The sequence below is a fragment of the Cherax quadricarinatus genome, chromosome 61 (genome assembly GCF_038502225.1).
Source record: "Cherax quadricarinatus isolate ZL_2023a chromosome 61, ASM3850222v1, whole genome shotgun sequence".
Taxonomy (NCBI): domain Eukaryota; kingdom Metazoa; phylum Arthropoda; class Malacostraca; order Decapoda; family Parastacidae; genus Cherax; species Cherax quadricarinatus.
This window is the reverse complement of record NC_091352.1, coordinates 8,640,412-8,657,890: the sequence shown is the minus strand read 5'-3', so window position 1 is coordinate 8,657,890 and position 17,479 is coordinate 8,640,412. Positions and strand designations below refer to the sequence as shown.

The following is a 17,479-nucleotide window of genomic DNA, read 5'->3' as shown; positions in this document are numbered from 1 at the left end:
ACTTGATTTCAAGGCTTGTGACGTTCACTCTTGTTGGCAGCAGTTGTCAGTCCACACTCCTAGCATCGAAATTCTTGCCTCTCATATTTTGACTTAAAATTCTTTCGTTATTAAATACCATGATCAGTGGTGTGACTGAACAAGGTTTAAGTTGTCAGGTAGAGTTAGTATCGTCTTACAATTGGATTATATTTTGAAGAACTAAATGAAAGACTTAAGAGTAATATAGTTACAGGAGTCAGAGATTAATAAGAATGCGTTCTCCTAATGATTTTCATTGAAGAGGGATGTTTTGATATTTTGGGGGTCTTGATCCAAAGAATTGGAGCTACCCTCCCCATCTTCGGATGAAGCCTCCTTGCCTTCCATACATTGCCTGTGATTTGAATAATCATATTAAATCGTTCGGTTAGTTGTACTCAGCCTCTGAAAGCGGAGGATGTAAGTTAAGATATATGCTCAGTAAAATAACTTGTCGTGGCTCGGTCAAATGATATTTTGTTCTCACAGCTCTGGTATCTCGTCTGCCTTTGAAAGCAAACGAGATACCAGAAGTGGAAAATGAACAAGGGTCGTATTCTACCCGCATTGAATCAGCATAACATCTGAACTATTGGGAATGCCTCAAAACACTTGGAAGGTTTTTCTCTGGAGCTAAGGAGAGAGAGAGAGAGAGAGAGAGAGAGAGAGACCTGATAGAAAAGTATATACATGAAAGATGCTCGAGGGACCTATCCCTAACTTGCACACTACTATACAACTTATTGGAAAGTGAAAGACATGAAAGAAAGTGTATAATAAAGCCAGTGAAGAACAGGGTTACCATGGATACACTTGGAGAACAAACACTGTTTCAACATCCGTGGTCCCAAGACTCAACATACTACCAGCAGATATCAGAAATGCTGCTGGAGCTTACATAAAACTTTTTAAGAAGTTCGACAGTTTCCAGCTACAAGTTTCAGATCAGCCGGGTTGTGAAAGCTACGTGGGGTTGTGTCACTAACAAACAGCCTGGTTGATCAAGCGGTCAACAGGAAAGCCATGTTGCGGGGGTTAGTACCCTGGAAACCCGTAACACGTAAAACACAGATGACATGGGCCCTCTGGTGAGGGTCCAGCAACCACTGCGCTTCTTGAGACGGTGGTGTTTTTGAGCCTAGATACCAAGGTGAACTAACCGTTGATTCTTTGGTAGGCCACATTAGGACCGACCACTGGCTCTATCCGGTACTGCACTCTGGTCTGTGTGCAGCAGTTGCTAATGGCTTCAACTTTAATAGAATCAACGAAACCAGCAAGTGAGCCGCCATATGACTAAGCTTTCTTCAGACGTTATTCCTAAACGGAAATTCCCTTTAATTTTCTCATAGGGTTGAGGGTGTAATAAAAGAAAATTTTATGCAAATAAAATATATTAGAGGCGAAAAGTGCGAAAATGGCACACGGTAAAGCGACGACAGCGAGTACGACCCGCGAACACGCTGGGGAGAGGGTTAAACTGACCCCGGCTGACACCTTGGATGTGATCGTCTTGGGCATGGAAAGCTGGGTACTACCCTCCCTCCGTCCCTTTCGAGGCCTGGGGGTAAGCCGAATTACTTAACATATGAAAACAAATGTAAGTCATAGAACCTGAGGTAGCAGGTAATCATTGCAGGTATCTGCGGTTCATGGCGATACGTTGGTAAGGAACTGCATACTTAATTATATTCAAGAGGAACATTCTCCTCGACAATTGCTTCGGGTAGGGGCTCGTGTGCCGGGATCTCGTTAGTTCTAAATAGTTGAGATGGGTATGAAGGTGCCGGTGCATATGGTGAAGGTGCAGGGTAGGCTGGCTGGTGCACAGGAGACTCCGGGTACTGGGCTTCACCCTCATACTGGACTTGGGCCTGGAAGCCGTTGTGGTGATCTGCGACGTACGATACAATCTGCTTGCGACCGTCGGGAAGATCCACCTGGTAGGAACCCGACACCGCCTTTCCGTCGGAGTTCTCGTTGTGACCGAAGTTGGCGCCGGAGTAACCATCCTTCACCCCGTATTCGAAGGAGTATGGCTTAGATGGCTCCTGCAGAAAGATTGAAAAGTATATAAGAATCAAACTAGCTCACCTGGAGATAGTATAAGAAATAAGTCGATCGTCGTTCGACCCACATTGAGGCATTGTGCAACAAACTTGTTCAGTTACATCTATGTGTATATATTTTTTCATATCCGTTTCAGGATTATATTCAGTTTATTGGGAGAAATACGGAGCGAGGAGTCTTTTTGTAAGGTGCCAACTTACTTCCTCCTGTGGGTATGCGGGGGGGTATGAAGGAGGGGGTGGAGAATAGGGGCGGTCCACTGGGTTGGGCATGGGCCCAGCACACACCACGCCCACCACTGCGGCCACCAGGTAAGCCTGTGTGGGAAAGGAAGTTGTGATTTTAGTAAGGTTCAAGTATTTAATATAAAATACAATGTGGAGGTATTAAACTTAATGAAATATGTTACAGAGAGAGCGAGTGGGTGGGTTTTACTTTTGTTGGTATTTCATCTCGCCTTTAAAATTAGTGTTATTAAAAAGGTTTGTTTTTAATTAAAACTATATAAATTACACTTCAAAAATTAACATTTTATTATACTTAATTTTATTGCAAGTAAGATACTTCATCTTTTGAAGAGGAAAATGAAAATGTTGTATAGTATTTCACTAATAGTTACCAAATTTGGAACACTGCCTCAAATTTCCATAACGGCGTTGACTAGCAGTACTACTCGATATATTATAGAGTATAAACTACCTGTATATTGTGGTATTATTTAACCGTCAATGTTACTCTTTGTAATATTTGAATTATCATATCTTGAATATGTAATAGGTATTTTTTTTGTAGAGGATAGCTGATGTTATTTATTTTTACTTATGTTTTTGGGGGTTCCTGTGACTTATTTACTATTAAGTTCTGCATAATTTAAATTAGATTTTGTTTACCGAGAAAGAATGTTAATGGGTGAAAACGATTATAAATATATTAGAATAGGCAATTAAGTTTGCTTCAATTGTCTTTAAGAGTGAGTGAATATACGGGTCTCCATGGAGAAGTGGAAAAGAATTCCTCCTCCGTAAACCATGCGTGTCATAAGAGACGACTAAAATCCCGGGAGCAAGGGGTTAGTAACCCCTTCTCCTGTATATATATTACTAAATTTAAATAGAAAAATTTAATATTTTTAGGTCACCCTGCCTCGGTGGGATATGGCCAGTGTGTTGAACACAAATCGAACACACAGAGTAGTGGTCAACAGAGTTAAATCGGATGCTGCCATAGTGAAGAGCTCTGTTCCACAAGGCACAGTACTCGCCCCCATCTTATTCCTCATCCTCATATCAGACATAAACAGAGATATACACCACAGCACCGTATCATCCTTTGCGGATGATACTAGGATCTGCACGAGGCTGTCATCTGCTGAGGACGCGGTTAACCTCCAAGAAGATATAAACAAAGTTTTCCAGTGGGCAACGGTAAACAATATGATGTTCAATGAGGACAAATTCCAACTACTCCGTTATGGAAAACTGGAGGAGATAATAACTAGAACAGAGTATACTACTGACTCCGGCCATACAATAGAGCGGAAAAATAATGTAAGGGACCTGGGAGTAGTAATGTCTGAGGATCTCACTTTCAAGGATCACAACAGTGCCACGATCGCACGTGCAAAGAAAATGATAGGATGGATAATGAGAACTTTCAAAACGAGAGATGCCAAGCCCATGATGATCCTTTTCAAATCACTTGTTCTCTCTAGGCTGGAATACTGCTGTACATTAACATCTCCATTCAAAGCAGGTGAAATCGCAGATCTAGAGAGTGTACAGAGATCCTTTACTGCACGTATAAGTTCTGTCAAGCACCTTAACTACTGGGAACGCTTGGAAGCACTTGACTTGTACTCGTTGGAACGCAGGAGGGAGAGATATATCATAATCTACACTTGGAAAATCCTGGAAGGAATGGTCCCAAATCTGCACACAGAAATCACTCCCTACGAAAGTAAAAGACTGGGCAGGCGATGCAAAATGCCCCCAATAAAAAGTAGGGGCGCCATTGGTACACTAAGGGAAAACACCGTAAGTGTCCGGGGCCCAAGACTGTTCAACAGCCTCCCATCAAGCATTAGGGGAATTGCTAATAAACCCCTGGCTGCCTTCAAGAGAGAGCTGGACAGATACCTAAAGTCAGTGCCGGATCAGCCGGGCTGTGGCTCGTACGTTGGACTGCGTGCGGCCAGCAGTAACAGCCTAGTTGATCAGGCCCTGATCCATCGGGAGGCCTGGTCATGGACCGGGCCGCGGGGGCGTTGATCCCCGGAATAACCTCCAGGTACTGATGTTTTACATGTAATAGGCTTCTTATAAGGCATCCTCACAGAGTATCATTTGTTAGGACTACAAGTAACCGTGTTCGTGATGCAGTTATCCATTAATGGTTTTGGGGATTATCTTCCCCACGGCCCGGTCTTGGACCAGGCTTCTTAGGTTGCAAAGGAAATATCACAGGATTGAGAACTATTAAGAAGCTCACAGGACAGTAGTGACGTGGGTGTAATGAATGTAAGTTTGTAAGATTTACCTCCAGTCATCTTACGTGTTCGTGAGATAAAAAAAAAATCTTGCCAGAGTGTAAAAAACATATTAGGTTTCCATTCCACATTACTTCCATGAAGGTTTTGAATTGATTAAATTAATATATGAAGTTTAGAGCAAGATGTGCCTTGTTGAGCGTGTAAATATTTGAACACTGGCGCAGGAGTAACCTTCTGGACCAGCCACTCAGGGGGCCACATCTCCGTGGTCTCTCCCACCACCAGCCAAGGCTCATTTATATTTTACTGATATTACCTTGGGTAATTTTATTTTAATAGTTGATATTTATAGATATATATGCAAGAAATCACAAAACGCATGATTGCAAATATGAAAAAAAATACCACTGTGAAAATGGGAAATTAAGCCTGAGCTCTTTCTTATGCTTACACACACATCTTCAGAGGAAAATATATATATATATATATATATATATATATATATATATATATATATATATATATATATATATATATTTATATACAAAGTTTCAGAGGAAGATGAAATTGAATCACCGAGCTTGCCCCGAGAACTTGACGGTAGCCACAGTATAATAATTTTCGTGAAGTGTTAAATCCTGTGTCATACAATGCCTTGGGAATGGCAGGTAATTAGGCTTGATTCGAGGAAAGGGAGGGCAGTTCTAATTTCCGTGGATCAAGAGACCCTTCACGTACATCGTCATCCTACAGTGGTATTCAAGTGTTCTTGGTAAATGTTAATATCGTTATAATTATTATGTACTGTTAATATCACTATTAATTACGTGTTATTGAAACCTAAGCTCACACTTCCCTGACTTTTTGTTTTTTAAATTTGTGCCTCTAGAATATTAATATATCACAGTTTTTATCCCGAAAACACACACTGCTTCTTGTTATATATGCATGCTCTTTACGTACATATTCAGCATACATAATACACACACACAAACAAGCATGCATACATGCATGTATACATATGCAAGCATACATACGTTCAGATATACTGTATATTTCAGCCACATTGTATTAGATAATATATACAGTAAGAGTACGTTTTAGTTTAATCTTAAAATATTTACTGTATTTTAATGCGTTAGTTTATACTTGTGCTGCTGTATTATTTCTTTGAATAAATTAAATTATTTGCTGAAGTTTTTTAATACTCGTACATTTCAGTAAATTTTAAATATTTCAGTAATGGAAGCCTGTTATGAATGAACAATTATCATATTTCATTTTGTTGTGAATAATTTATAACAAAACACTATGAAAAATAGACTAGTATTTTCTCTCCCATGTTCACTTCAGATCTTTGTGAAAATCTATGTTGTCTTATCTTTGTGACTGTTGAGGAACGGTAATGAAATGTTAGGAATAGCTGTCAGATGTTGAGGGTATGTGGTTATATATTGAGGAATCTTCTTTGTATGTCGAGGAAAACGGGTTTAAGATTGAGGGAAAGTGGTTAGATGTTGAAGGATCTTGTTAGATGTTGAAGGATCTTGTTAGATGTTGAAGGACCTTGGTTAGATGTTGAAGAATCTTCGTTAGATGTTGAAGGATCTTGGTTGGATGTTGAAGGATCTTGTTAGATGTTGAAGGACCTTGGTTAGATGTTGAAGAATCTTCGTTAGATGTTGAAGGATCTTGGTTGGATGTTGAAGGATCTTGGTTGGATGTTGAAGGATCTTGGTTAGATGTTGAAGGATCTTGGTTGGATGTTGAAGGATCTTGGTTAGATGTTGAAGAATCTTGGTGAGATGTTGAAGGATCTTGGTTAGATGTTGAAGGATCTTGGTTAGATGTTGAAGAATCTTGGTTAGATGTTGAAGGATCTTGGTTAGATGTTGAAGGATCTTGGTTGGATGTTGAAGGATCTTGGTTGGATGTTGAAGGATCTTGGTTAGATGTTGAAGGATCTTGGTTAGATGTTGAAGGATCTTGGTTGGATGTTGAAGGATCTTGGTTAGATGTTGAAGGATCTTGGTTAGATGTTGAAGGATCTTGGTTAGATGTTGAAGGATCTTGGTTAGATGTTGAAGGATCTTGGTTAGATGTTGAAGGATCTTGGTTAGATGTTGAAGAATTTTAGTTATATTTTAAGGGAATTGGTTTAAGTGTTGAGAAAAATTTGTTAGGTATTGAAGAAATTTGATTAAATGTTGAAAAGTCTTAGTTGGATGTTGAGGAATCTTGTTCAGATGTTGAAGAAAGATAATTAGGTATTGAGCAGTTTTTGTTGGGTGTTTAGGGAAGGTGGTTAAATACTGAGGAATCTTATTTAAATGTTGAGGAATATTGGTTTGATGTTGAGGAATCAGATCAATTTTGAGAAAAAAATGGTTAGGTATTGAAGGGAGGTTACATGAATAATAGAAATATTGAAAAATGACAGGGAGGTGCAGGTGGTATGGTGATGAGTGTCTTGAGTGCCTACCTTGATGATCATGTCGAGGAATATTAGTGAAGAGTCCCCGCAGTGCCTGTTAAGTGTGTTGACGCTTGCTCTGTCTGCAAGTGAATGATGAACCATCAGGTAGGAGGCTCCTTTATATACCTCACTGCAGTCCCGAAAGTGGAGTCGACGAGTGGATACTTCAGCAGCAGGTGTGGGGTTAGCTGTGGTGTCAGGTGTAATGACAGATGTGGCCTTAGAACCGGGAGCAGAAACAGTGGTTAGGAACATATGGTCATTCCTTCCCTGTCACTAGCCCGTGACACACTTTCTTCCAGCCATCGGTGGATACTAAGTATGTCTGTCATATTTTAACAGTTAGATTCTGATCGTTTATTTGCAGTGTTAAGAGTTCGTCCAGTTAGTTATGGTACAGCTCACAAGATGGTCCAGTTTGTTGCATGGTATTTAAAACTAGTCATTTATTTGAATGCGTGTCACTTGACTGTATTTCCCATCACTATTATTTAAAGGAAATTGTGTACCGATGTACGACAGGTTAACCTAAGCTTGCCCATTCTTGTTGATGGTGTATAAACTTTTTTATTTTTTTTCGTCTCGCCACCTTTTATTCGTGTTGATGCTGTGTCAGGTGTTTCATCTGTCCCTCTGCCTCCCTGTCATTGTTGATGCTGCGACAAATGTTTCTTCTGTCTGTCTGCCTGTCTGTTGTGGTTGATACTGCAACCACTGTTTTTCTCCAGCCTTTCTTTCGTGTTGATGTTGCGTCATCTGTTTTTTTTATCCTGCCTTTCTTTCATGTTGATGCTGCCTCAACTGCTGCTTCTGTCCCTCTTGCCTCATTCGTGTTGATGCTGCTGATAGTGGACATGGGGATAGATGTAAGAGCAAAGCAACACAAGTTTATCATCAGAAATGCACATCGATCGTATAACTTAAGGATATGATAAAACTAGCTAACCTCAGAACTGATTTGAGCAACATTAACGAAGAAAAATTTAGAACATTATACATAACGCTAAGCCATCTTGGAGTATGCAGCACCATCATGGAACTCACACCATATCAGGCACAAAGAATCTAGAGGGAATTCAGAGGTTCACAACGAGATACATACCGGAACAGATGGACAGTAGTTTAGAGAAGAGTCGTAAGACACACAACAAAAATCAGAAAAGGAAAACACCTGGATAATATACTCTGATAATCATGACAAGCAAAATAATCTGGGAATTAGGTAAAGTGGGTAGAGACCGGCTGTTTGAGATGCGAGAAGAGGAAACAGGGAATACAGAAAACAGGTAAAATGAAGGTAAAACACAAAACTAGGAAATGTCTCTAATCTCTCAGGGTATTCAGTAGAATAAATTCAGTGGATGCCGGGCATAAAGCCGCTCGATACAGGTTAAGAGCAGTGAGTCGACCACTGTAAGTTAAACTAGGTAAGTACACATGCCACACCTCACACATACATGACCTGCTCTAATACGTGACAGTTGGAGGCGCCAGTGGTTACAGGCCAGCATGCGAGCAAGCATTTAAACTTGTCTGCTTCTGCTGGCACCCACACATACATCCACACAAGAATATCATAAATTATATGCGTGTGCTTTTAATACCACAATGGAGTGCTGTCGCGCATGCACACACGGATACATAAAGTTGTTCATGCATAGTAAGAAGCATAGAATCGCGTTTTTGCTCACGCTTGCTTCTACTTTCGAAGAGACATTAATAAACATTTGTAGGCTTTTGGCCAAAGCGTTCACACACGACCAAAATGTCCCGAGTTTTTCTCAGGCAAGACAAGACCTAACGTCAAGTCTCCTTACACCTGCTGCTTCCGTTCACCTTAGCGATAAGTTACTATCTGAGTGTTAGTCGACTGTTGTGGATCTCATCCTGGAAAAAGGTTTATATTCAAAATAACACACAGTGAGCAATGCCCTGCTTCTGTAACTATGAAAAAAATAATCACAGGCAGTAGCAGCGGTAGTATCATTATCAGTAGACTTTAAGTAGATGCTTTTAACCATAATTGCATATAAGTATGTGTGTGTGTGTATATATATATATATATATATATATATATATATATATATATATATAAAATGTCGTGCCGAATATGTAAAACTGGTCAATTAGCAAGAACTCATTTAAAATTAAGTCCTTTCTGAAATTTTCTCTTGTACGTTTAAAAATATATTTTTTTCATTAATGTTGATGTAAAAATTTATAATTTTGCTCCAAAAGAATCTTAGAAAACTAAACTAACCTTATAACAAGCTCAATTTATTTTAGCCTAACCCAACTTAATATATTTTAGATTTGTTTACATTAATTTAATACTAAACAAACACAATGAAACATATTTTTTTCGTTAGGTTCAGAATGATTTTTGCGAAATTATTGCATACACAAATTTTCACTTGTCCTATATGGCAATATGAATGTTGCTATTTAAGCCAAGATCGGAAGTTCTGCCTATTCGGCACGACATGTCTATATATATATATATATATATATATATATATATATATATATATATATATATATATATATATATATATATATATATATATATATTAAAGTTTTTCTTCTTCTCTTTTTTAGTAAATGTATACAGGAGAAGGGGTTACTAGCCCATTGCTCCCGGCATTTTAGTCGCCTCATACGACACGCATGGCTTACGGAGGAAAGATTCTTTTCCACTTCCCCATGGACAATAATAGAAGGAATAAAGAAGAACAAGAGCTATTTAGAAAAAGGAGAAAAACCTAGATGTATGTATATATATATGCATGTGCGTGTCTGTGAAGTGTGCCCAAAGTGTAAGTAGGAGTAGCAAGATATCCCTGTTATCTAGCGTGTTTATGAGACAGAAAAAGAGGAGAGAAGGAGGGGTGTTAATGTTGCAGTTTAAAAACTGTAGTGTAAAGCACCCTTCTGGCAAGACAGTGATGGAGTGAATGATGGTGAAAGTTTTTCTTTTTCGGGCCACCCTGCCTTGGTGGGAATCGGCCAGTGTGATAATAAAAATATATATATATATATATATATATATATATATATATATATATATATATATATATATATATATATATATATATATATATCGACATTTATATAAGGTAATAGGAAAAACTGTCTTCTTGGGTCAGGTTATTAAAATTTATTCATTTTATCATCATCGGAATCTATAAAATATATAGTTGTGGACAGTAAAAATAATATATAAAAGAGTGAAAGAATATACTGAGGAGAGGATGTTTCCTCAGTTGGAGACATATTTCAGCAGTGCCAGGAGGGGATACAGGAAAAAATGCAAGCATCACATGTAGCTTTAGGCCGACAAGCATGTGTGTGTATTCTACCATCCGCTGTGTGTACGTCCATCTCCACAAAGATGATTGTGTGTGTGTGTATGGGTGTGAGGGTGAAGAGAGAGAGAGAGGGGGGGGGACGTAGGTGGAAGGTCCTAAATATACTTTCATCCTGTGGGAAATTCTGTGAAATGAAACACGTTTCCCTGCCCCCTTCCCCTCCCCTCTAATTTGCACTATAAAGTTAGACAGGTATTAATTTAGATTCACTTGGTAGGTGTAGCTGCGGACCACCTCAAAACAAAAAAAATTATTTATATTCATTATTAGCTGTTTGGGAATTATTATGTGTCAGCAGTTAGGATGTAATTTAATTAATATTTAGTTAACCTATGTCTAACGAATTGCATTAGATTAGGATTAGTACAACGGTGTCCGCAATCATTCCCTTTAACCAAGCCAAATAAAAGCACTACTGAATGTTGTACATTATTATTATTATTATTATTATTATTATTATAATCAAAAAGAAGCGCTAAGCTACAAGGGCTATACAGGTGAATGCTGTACAGTAAATACCGGGGACATGTGTATGTTTATCAGCACGTATGCTGAAAGTTTACCATATTTCCTATGTTAGAAATTAAGGTATTTTTTGTGTGGTGGTTAAAAGGTTACGAACAACCTAAATAAGCGTATTTAGTAGAAAGACTTAAAACTCCATTAACCCAACCCCCTGCTGTCTGTAGTCTCGCATGCACACTGGGACAGAGAATCAAGAATGTCAAGCATCATCACTGGTGGAGTAAACTCGTTGAAGAATAAATTGTCTGGGAAAACTGATTTCTATGCTCTTAGGAGCTGAATTATGGATGGTAATTCAACCGTGAGCTCTCGAGACTTGGTTGAATCAGTCAGAAATTGTCATAAGATGGAATATGTCTGAAGATGGATACGAGACATAACAGGTGAAGACAACGCTTCAGGCGGTGTCCCCCTCATGTGTTGACCGACTGCTTGACACAATAATTTGATTGTGCATCCTTGACGGAAGGTGCTGTTGATATGATGTAAGTAAGGTGGCCAATTTCAGTTTTGTGCCTTGTTGCCGATGAAAAGGGCTCTTGAACCAGGAAATAGGAAGTGCCTTCATCCCTCGAATAAAAGCTGATTACCTCATTCTCTAGATTCTGTATGGTTCTGCGAGTTTAACACCTCCCTATGAATATAATAATAATAATTATTAGTCTCTTACAGATTGAAATTTCATGCTCTAGTGCAGGGTTAAACTACCGACTCGGTGGATGTAGAGCAAGCTTCCTACTTTACACTGAAATATTTGCGTAAAACGTTTTATCTGGTAATTATGATGCATATCGAAGCCTGGAGGGACTCTGATTACTGTTAGTCAGGTTACTGTAATGTTCTGGCTACTGTTAGGTGAAGTGGTGTACGCTTCACACGTCCAGAGGACAGGTAGCTCGCGCTATCAGTATACTTCATTTTTACTACAATTACATTTGTGTCATATTTAGTGTTTATACAATAAGAACTTGGGGATATGTGTTATTATCCCTAGCAGGTGATCTCTCGCGCTCGCTTGCACTCTTACAATAACTGCTTGATCAGTAACAGGTACTGTTTAAAATATGAAGACGGAAATTTTCCCAGATATATTCATTCCATGTCATTGATTTACCATATTTTCTCTTATTCCACTAGGCACGCCATTGTCTTGCTTCTCTTGATCATTCTGCATACATAAACTATTAATGATTGCTTTCATTGGTATTCGCCTCTCTAAACAAACTTGACGCCTGTTGGTGAATTCATTTCTCTAAATCAGTAAATAGGAAGAAAATTTATTGGACTTCTCAAATCTTAGGTGTGTTTGCTCTCACAATTCCCAGTATAGGAAATTTTGCATCGTTTTCTGCTGTTTAGTTTGTATATTTCTCTTCTGTTTCCTCTTCGTGCTCCTTTTATTTGTATGTCCTTATATTTTTCTCTGCAGTCTTTGATCTCTCTCTCTCTCTCTCTCTCTCTCTCTCTCTCTCTCTCTCTCTCTCTCTCTCTCTCTCTCTCTCTCTCTCTCTCTCTCTCTCTCTCTCAGACATTCATCTTTATATCTTTCATCTCGATAATTGCACTACTCCACCCTGTCTTTTGAGCAGTATGTTGCCAAGCAACGAGCATTTTCCTGTCATGTCAGGCGACCAACAAGCTATTCCAGTCTGCGTGTCAGGTAATGCTAGTCACAGGTTAGTCCAGTTCATCTGTGTGTAATGTTAGTCAAGAGACAGTTTAGTCCAGTCCTTGTGTGTTCTTTCAGCCTCACAAATGTGTGTGGGGTCAACTTCACTCATATCTAATCAAATTTGTATCATGAATAACATTTTCGACTCGACATTTTTGCAGTTAAATTTGTACTGAACAAGGGTACGACCTTAACATAAACCATGGATTAGTGTTATAATTTAAATACTAAAGATAAGTCGTCTTAAGGTTGGCTCTTCCCCCTGAATGCAATAACAGCTCTTAAACTATAAATTCAAGATTGTAAAACAAAAACTTTAGATTATTATGTGGCACTGGCAAGCTTTCGTAGCACTTTTCAATGCGTATTTGCGTATTGTTGGGCGTTTGAAGGTGCCAGACATTTCTAGTTGTCACACCTTTCTGCATTTCCTCCAGATTTTAGTGCCGCACTGTAATACACGCACGAGCGCACGCCTGCACTACCTCTGTAAACACACACATTCCAAATAGCTAAGTACACATGTCTGTCCATACAGACGTCTTGTCGATGGTCCAATGATCTGTGGCTGCCGTGCGTATAACCTCTCTCCCAGTTGATGTTAGGGAGGCACGCATTCCATCACACTCACGCATATACGCATACAAGTACCTCTCACACCAACATTCAAAATCTGAAGAAATGGTTTAACAAGTTGGTTCAGTTTCACCCACAAGAACTACAGAGTCAGGAGGAAGATGGCTGGGTAAAGGTGATAGGAGACAATAGTAACAGTTGGGAAGGAAACAACTCTATGTATTAGAAAAAGAAAAGGACCTAGGGGCGTATATCACGCGATATCTTTCATGTGGACCCTAAAAGCAGTATTACGACAGCGGAAAATGAATGGTTGACGGATGTGAGAAATGTTAGTGGTATGCTAGTATGCAGCAGGTATTCAGAGAGAAATTACCGTCCTGTCATGTAAGAGTGAAACTTGCATGTTTTGTTCTCTGACATGATTACTGGTCTTTACCTCATCGCATCTAGATTGGCCAGTAAACATTACAGACTTCTACTTCTGGCTGTATTTCTTAACAGGACTTATTTCTGTAATATTTGTTTTCCGATTTGAGGCGTAGTTTAAGATAGTGTTGCGGGAGAGAGGATTTCTGGAACCAGTCGGATAACTTATTAAAGAAATTAAGAAGTTGAAGTGGTTATACACCACGTACGTCAAACAAGCTACGAAATTAATTGAGAGAGAAGGTAGTCATGAGCCCAGTTAAGGGGCATTACAAATGAGCGGTTGGTTGTTGAACAAGTAACAGAGAAATGAGTGTGAGAGCACCTACAAACACATCGTCAGAGGCCAACATAAGCATCGTTGCACCTGGGACTGATTCTTGGAATCAATTACTGTAAAGAAATGCAAAATACCGATATCAAGAATACTCTTTGTCCTTTGGAAAAGAAACTTAGATTCAGACGAAAACAAGGAAGCCTTAACAATAGCAAACATGGCCCCTCTTCACAAAGGGGGCAGCAGGGCAATTGCAAACAACTACAGACCAGTGGCACGAACATAACACATTATAAAACTCCTTGAAATGACTCTTGAGACACGTTACTGATTTTATAGAGAAATTTGAGCTGCGTAACGCAAGGTTAGGTTAGGTAAGGTTCGTCAGGAAACAGGACAAGTGTCCTGACGCGGGTCTTAGTCAGATGATGACCCACCACTGGAGCTTTTGGTCATTTTACCGAGGCCTTCCGCTGTCTTACCGGTCCACCCCTTTAAAAATTATGGTTAACGTAACTCAGGTTAACCAGGCTTTAGAGCAGGAAGGTCTTGCCTGCCACGACCATTAGGCCACTAAGACATAAATTGGAGGAACTTAGAAGGAAAACAAAACGTTGATGTAGTCGAAACGGATTTTGCAATTGAAAGAATTAACAAATGTGATTGTAGAGTAATATCTCTATAAAATGAAGTCAGCAGGTATAACTGGAAAGGAATGGTTTTAATATAAGTTATGATTAGGCCGTGGAAGCCAGGAATATAGTGGACTGAGGCAAACTTTTTTTCAGGACGAGAGGGGAGTAAATAGAAACTGCACACACACACACACACACACACACACACACACACACACACACACACACACACACACACACACACACACACACACACACACACACACACACACACACACACACACGCAAACGCACACGCACGCACACGCACATTCTCTCTCTCTCTCTATCTATCTATCTATCTATCTATCTATCTATCTATCTATCTATCTACCTATCTGTCTACGTCACACGCAGGCACGTATGTACGTTAGGAAGCACTTGTTAGCCTAAGGAATGACGTATCAGAGGTACAAACAGCTTCACCGAGTGATGTGATAGAAAAGGTAAGCAAACAGAAGTCCATAGGTTGCTTCAAGAGCTGGAGCTCAGCAAACACAGGTAGGTAAATGTCCCCATTTTCTTCCTGCCAGTCTTCTTACCGACCCCTCTCATTTCCCCTTTCCCTTTCCCTTAACCCCGTCCCGCTCACGCACACAAATACATAGGAACACATTGCAGCTCTCACTCCTCCATTCTAGAGACGTATACCACCTGGCATACCGATGTCTGTTGCGCAATGTAATTGCCTGTGATATTTGGTTTGTGTGTGTGTGTGTGTGTGTGTGTGTGTGTGTGTGTGTGTGTGTGTGTGTGTGTGTGTGAGGGGGGGGGGGTGATGGAGGGCTGATCTGAGATCAGGCCACTAATGCGATTATTCCTGAAACCACCACCAGGTTTATGTGTGGTAGATGGTCTACCCTGAACCATCACCAGGTTGATGTGTGGTAGACGGTCTACCCTGAACCATCACCAGGTTGATGTGTGGTAGACGGTCTACCCTGAACCATCACCAGGTTGATGTGTGGTAGACGGTCTACCCTGAACCATCACCAGGTTGATGTGTGGTAGACGGTCTACCCTGAACCATCACCAGGTTGATGTGTGGTAGACGGTCTACCCTGAACCATCACCAGGTTGATGTGTGGTAGATGGTCTACCCTGAACCATCACCAGGTTGATGTGTGGTAGACGGTCTACCCTGAACCATCACCAAGTTGATGTGTGGTAGATGGTCTACCCTGAACCATCACCAGGTTGATGTGTGGTAGACGGTCTACCCTGAACCATCACCAGGTTGATGTGTGGTAGATGGTCTACCCTGAACCATCACCAAGTTGATGTGTGGTAGACGGTCTACCCTGAACCATCACCAGGTTAATGTGTGGTAGACGGTCTACCCTGAACCATCACCAGGTTAATGTGTGGTAGACGGTCTACCCTGAACCATCACCAGGGTGACACATCTTATTAGTATTGTATATATTTGCAAGTGACTATCACTGCTGCCTTCCAAAGGTGAAGCAGCAGCTGTAACAGTGACCATGAACCAAATAAATCCAAACTGTCCCCACCTAAATTTCAAAAGCAGAAATTAATATGCTAAAAGAAGTGCAATAATGTAAATTGTAATGACACAGCGAAATACCAGATACAATAAAACAGAAGAGAAGTTGATTGTTGTAAATAGTGTAAATGACGCTTCTTATAAATGTATAATGTTGACAGACATGACAGTTACAATGACCAGACTCATGATTAACTGGTAATAAATTAATTTATATGATTTTTTAATTTATTTTTAGCCTATATTTGTGTTTTAATACCTTATGTGTTTATTATGTTTAATATTATTTTTTTCCCGGTAGGTAAGTGTGGTGAGAAGACGACGGTGAGGTTAGCTTCGACGGGTAAGTAAAATGTGTTACCTTGTTATAAGTTTTCAAAGGGAAACTTGAGCGCGCACTCCTGAAAATGCCTGATAAGCCAGGTTGTGATGGAAATGTTGGCCTGCGGGTCGCAAGCAGCAGCAATCCTGGTTGACCAGGTGGTGGCAAGGAAGGCTAGCCCCTCAGGCCAGACTGCGAGGGTAGAAGAACCCTGAGAACTTGCCACAGGTGTGCCGTGTAGTAAGTTGCTATCGTAATTCCAGGTGAGAGCTACTCCATCACCCACGATGAGTTACATAGTTACATACACGAAGTAAATAATTCTGTCAGCCTAAAGAATAATACAAAAATAACCCGCATATAGGAGAAATAGAGAGAGAGAGAGAGAGAGGGGGGGGGGGCTTACGACGACGTTTCGGTCCGACTTGAATCATTTACAGTCACACTCACTTTGTCAATGGTCCAAGTCGGACCGGAATGTCGTCGTAAGCTTCTCTCTCTGTGCGGGTTATTTGTGTATTCTGCCAGCCTATACTGGGAGACTTCAACAGGCAATTGATGCATTTATTAGATGAAGTTGATATGATTACTATGGAATCTTTATAATTTTTTACAGCTATTTAAAGGTTCAATCGCAACACTGCTCTAACCACTTAAGTGAGCATTTCCCTCTCCCAGGTAGTTCCCGGATCCTCGGGAAATTTAAAGGTAGTTTTTGACGTTAACAATTAATGTATTCTATGTTTTACTTGATATGAATTATTTTAACAGTGTGGTAATATTTTGTGTATGTTTGATAGTTTTTTTATATTTTTGTGATATAGTTTTGGCTTGCGATTGTTAGTGTATATTGATGCATTTATATTTTTATTATAACATCAGTGGAATATAAATTACCGACAAGTTGAAGTATTATTTATACACACGTCCAATAATTAGGTGGCTTTATTATGTAAACGTTTCGCCAACCAGTGGCTTTATCAGTACAAAACAGCTTTTCTGTTTTTGTTCCTGTAATGTATTGATAAAGCGAAACGTCTTATACTTCAACTTATCTAATACTACAACTTTTCG

At 39.7% G+C, this 17,479-nt stretch overlaps 1 protein-coding gene across 1 annotated transcript; it reads right to left on the bottom strand.

Annotated features, from left to right (window-relative positions):
- Nucleotides 1–1,428: 1,428 nt before the first annotated feature.
- On the bottom strand, nucleotides 1,429–7,310 carry LOC128699255 (pupal cuticle protein Edg-84A-like). The gene is made up of 3 exons (XM_053791854.2): nucleotides 7,062–7,310; nucleotides 2,292–2,408; nucleotides 1,429–2,072 (listed from the first exon to the last, which is right to left on the bottom strand). Exons 1-3 carry the CDS (start codon nucleotides 7,308–7,310, stop codon nucleotides 1,704–1,706), a joined length of 735 nt encoding a protein of 244 aa, XP_053647829.2. The 3' UTR covers nucleotides 1,429–1,703.
- Nucleotides 7,311–17,479: the final 10,169 nt, after the last annotated feature.

Excerpts from the sequence above, each read along its gene's own strand:
- LOC128699255 (XM_053791854.2), bottom strand. The coding sequence starts at position 7,310 with ATGTTCCTAACCACTGTTTCTGCTCCCGGTTCTAAGGCCACATCTGTC. Across the intron at positions 2,409-7,061 it reads TCCTCGACATGATCATCAAG|GCTTACCTGGTGGCCGCAGT; the intron begins GTAGGCACTCAA and ends TTTCCCACACAG. Across the intron at positions 2,073-2,291 it reads CCGCATACCCACAGGAGGAA|GAGCCATCTAAGCCATACTC; the intron begins GTAAGTTGGCAC and ends ATCTTTCTGCAG.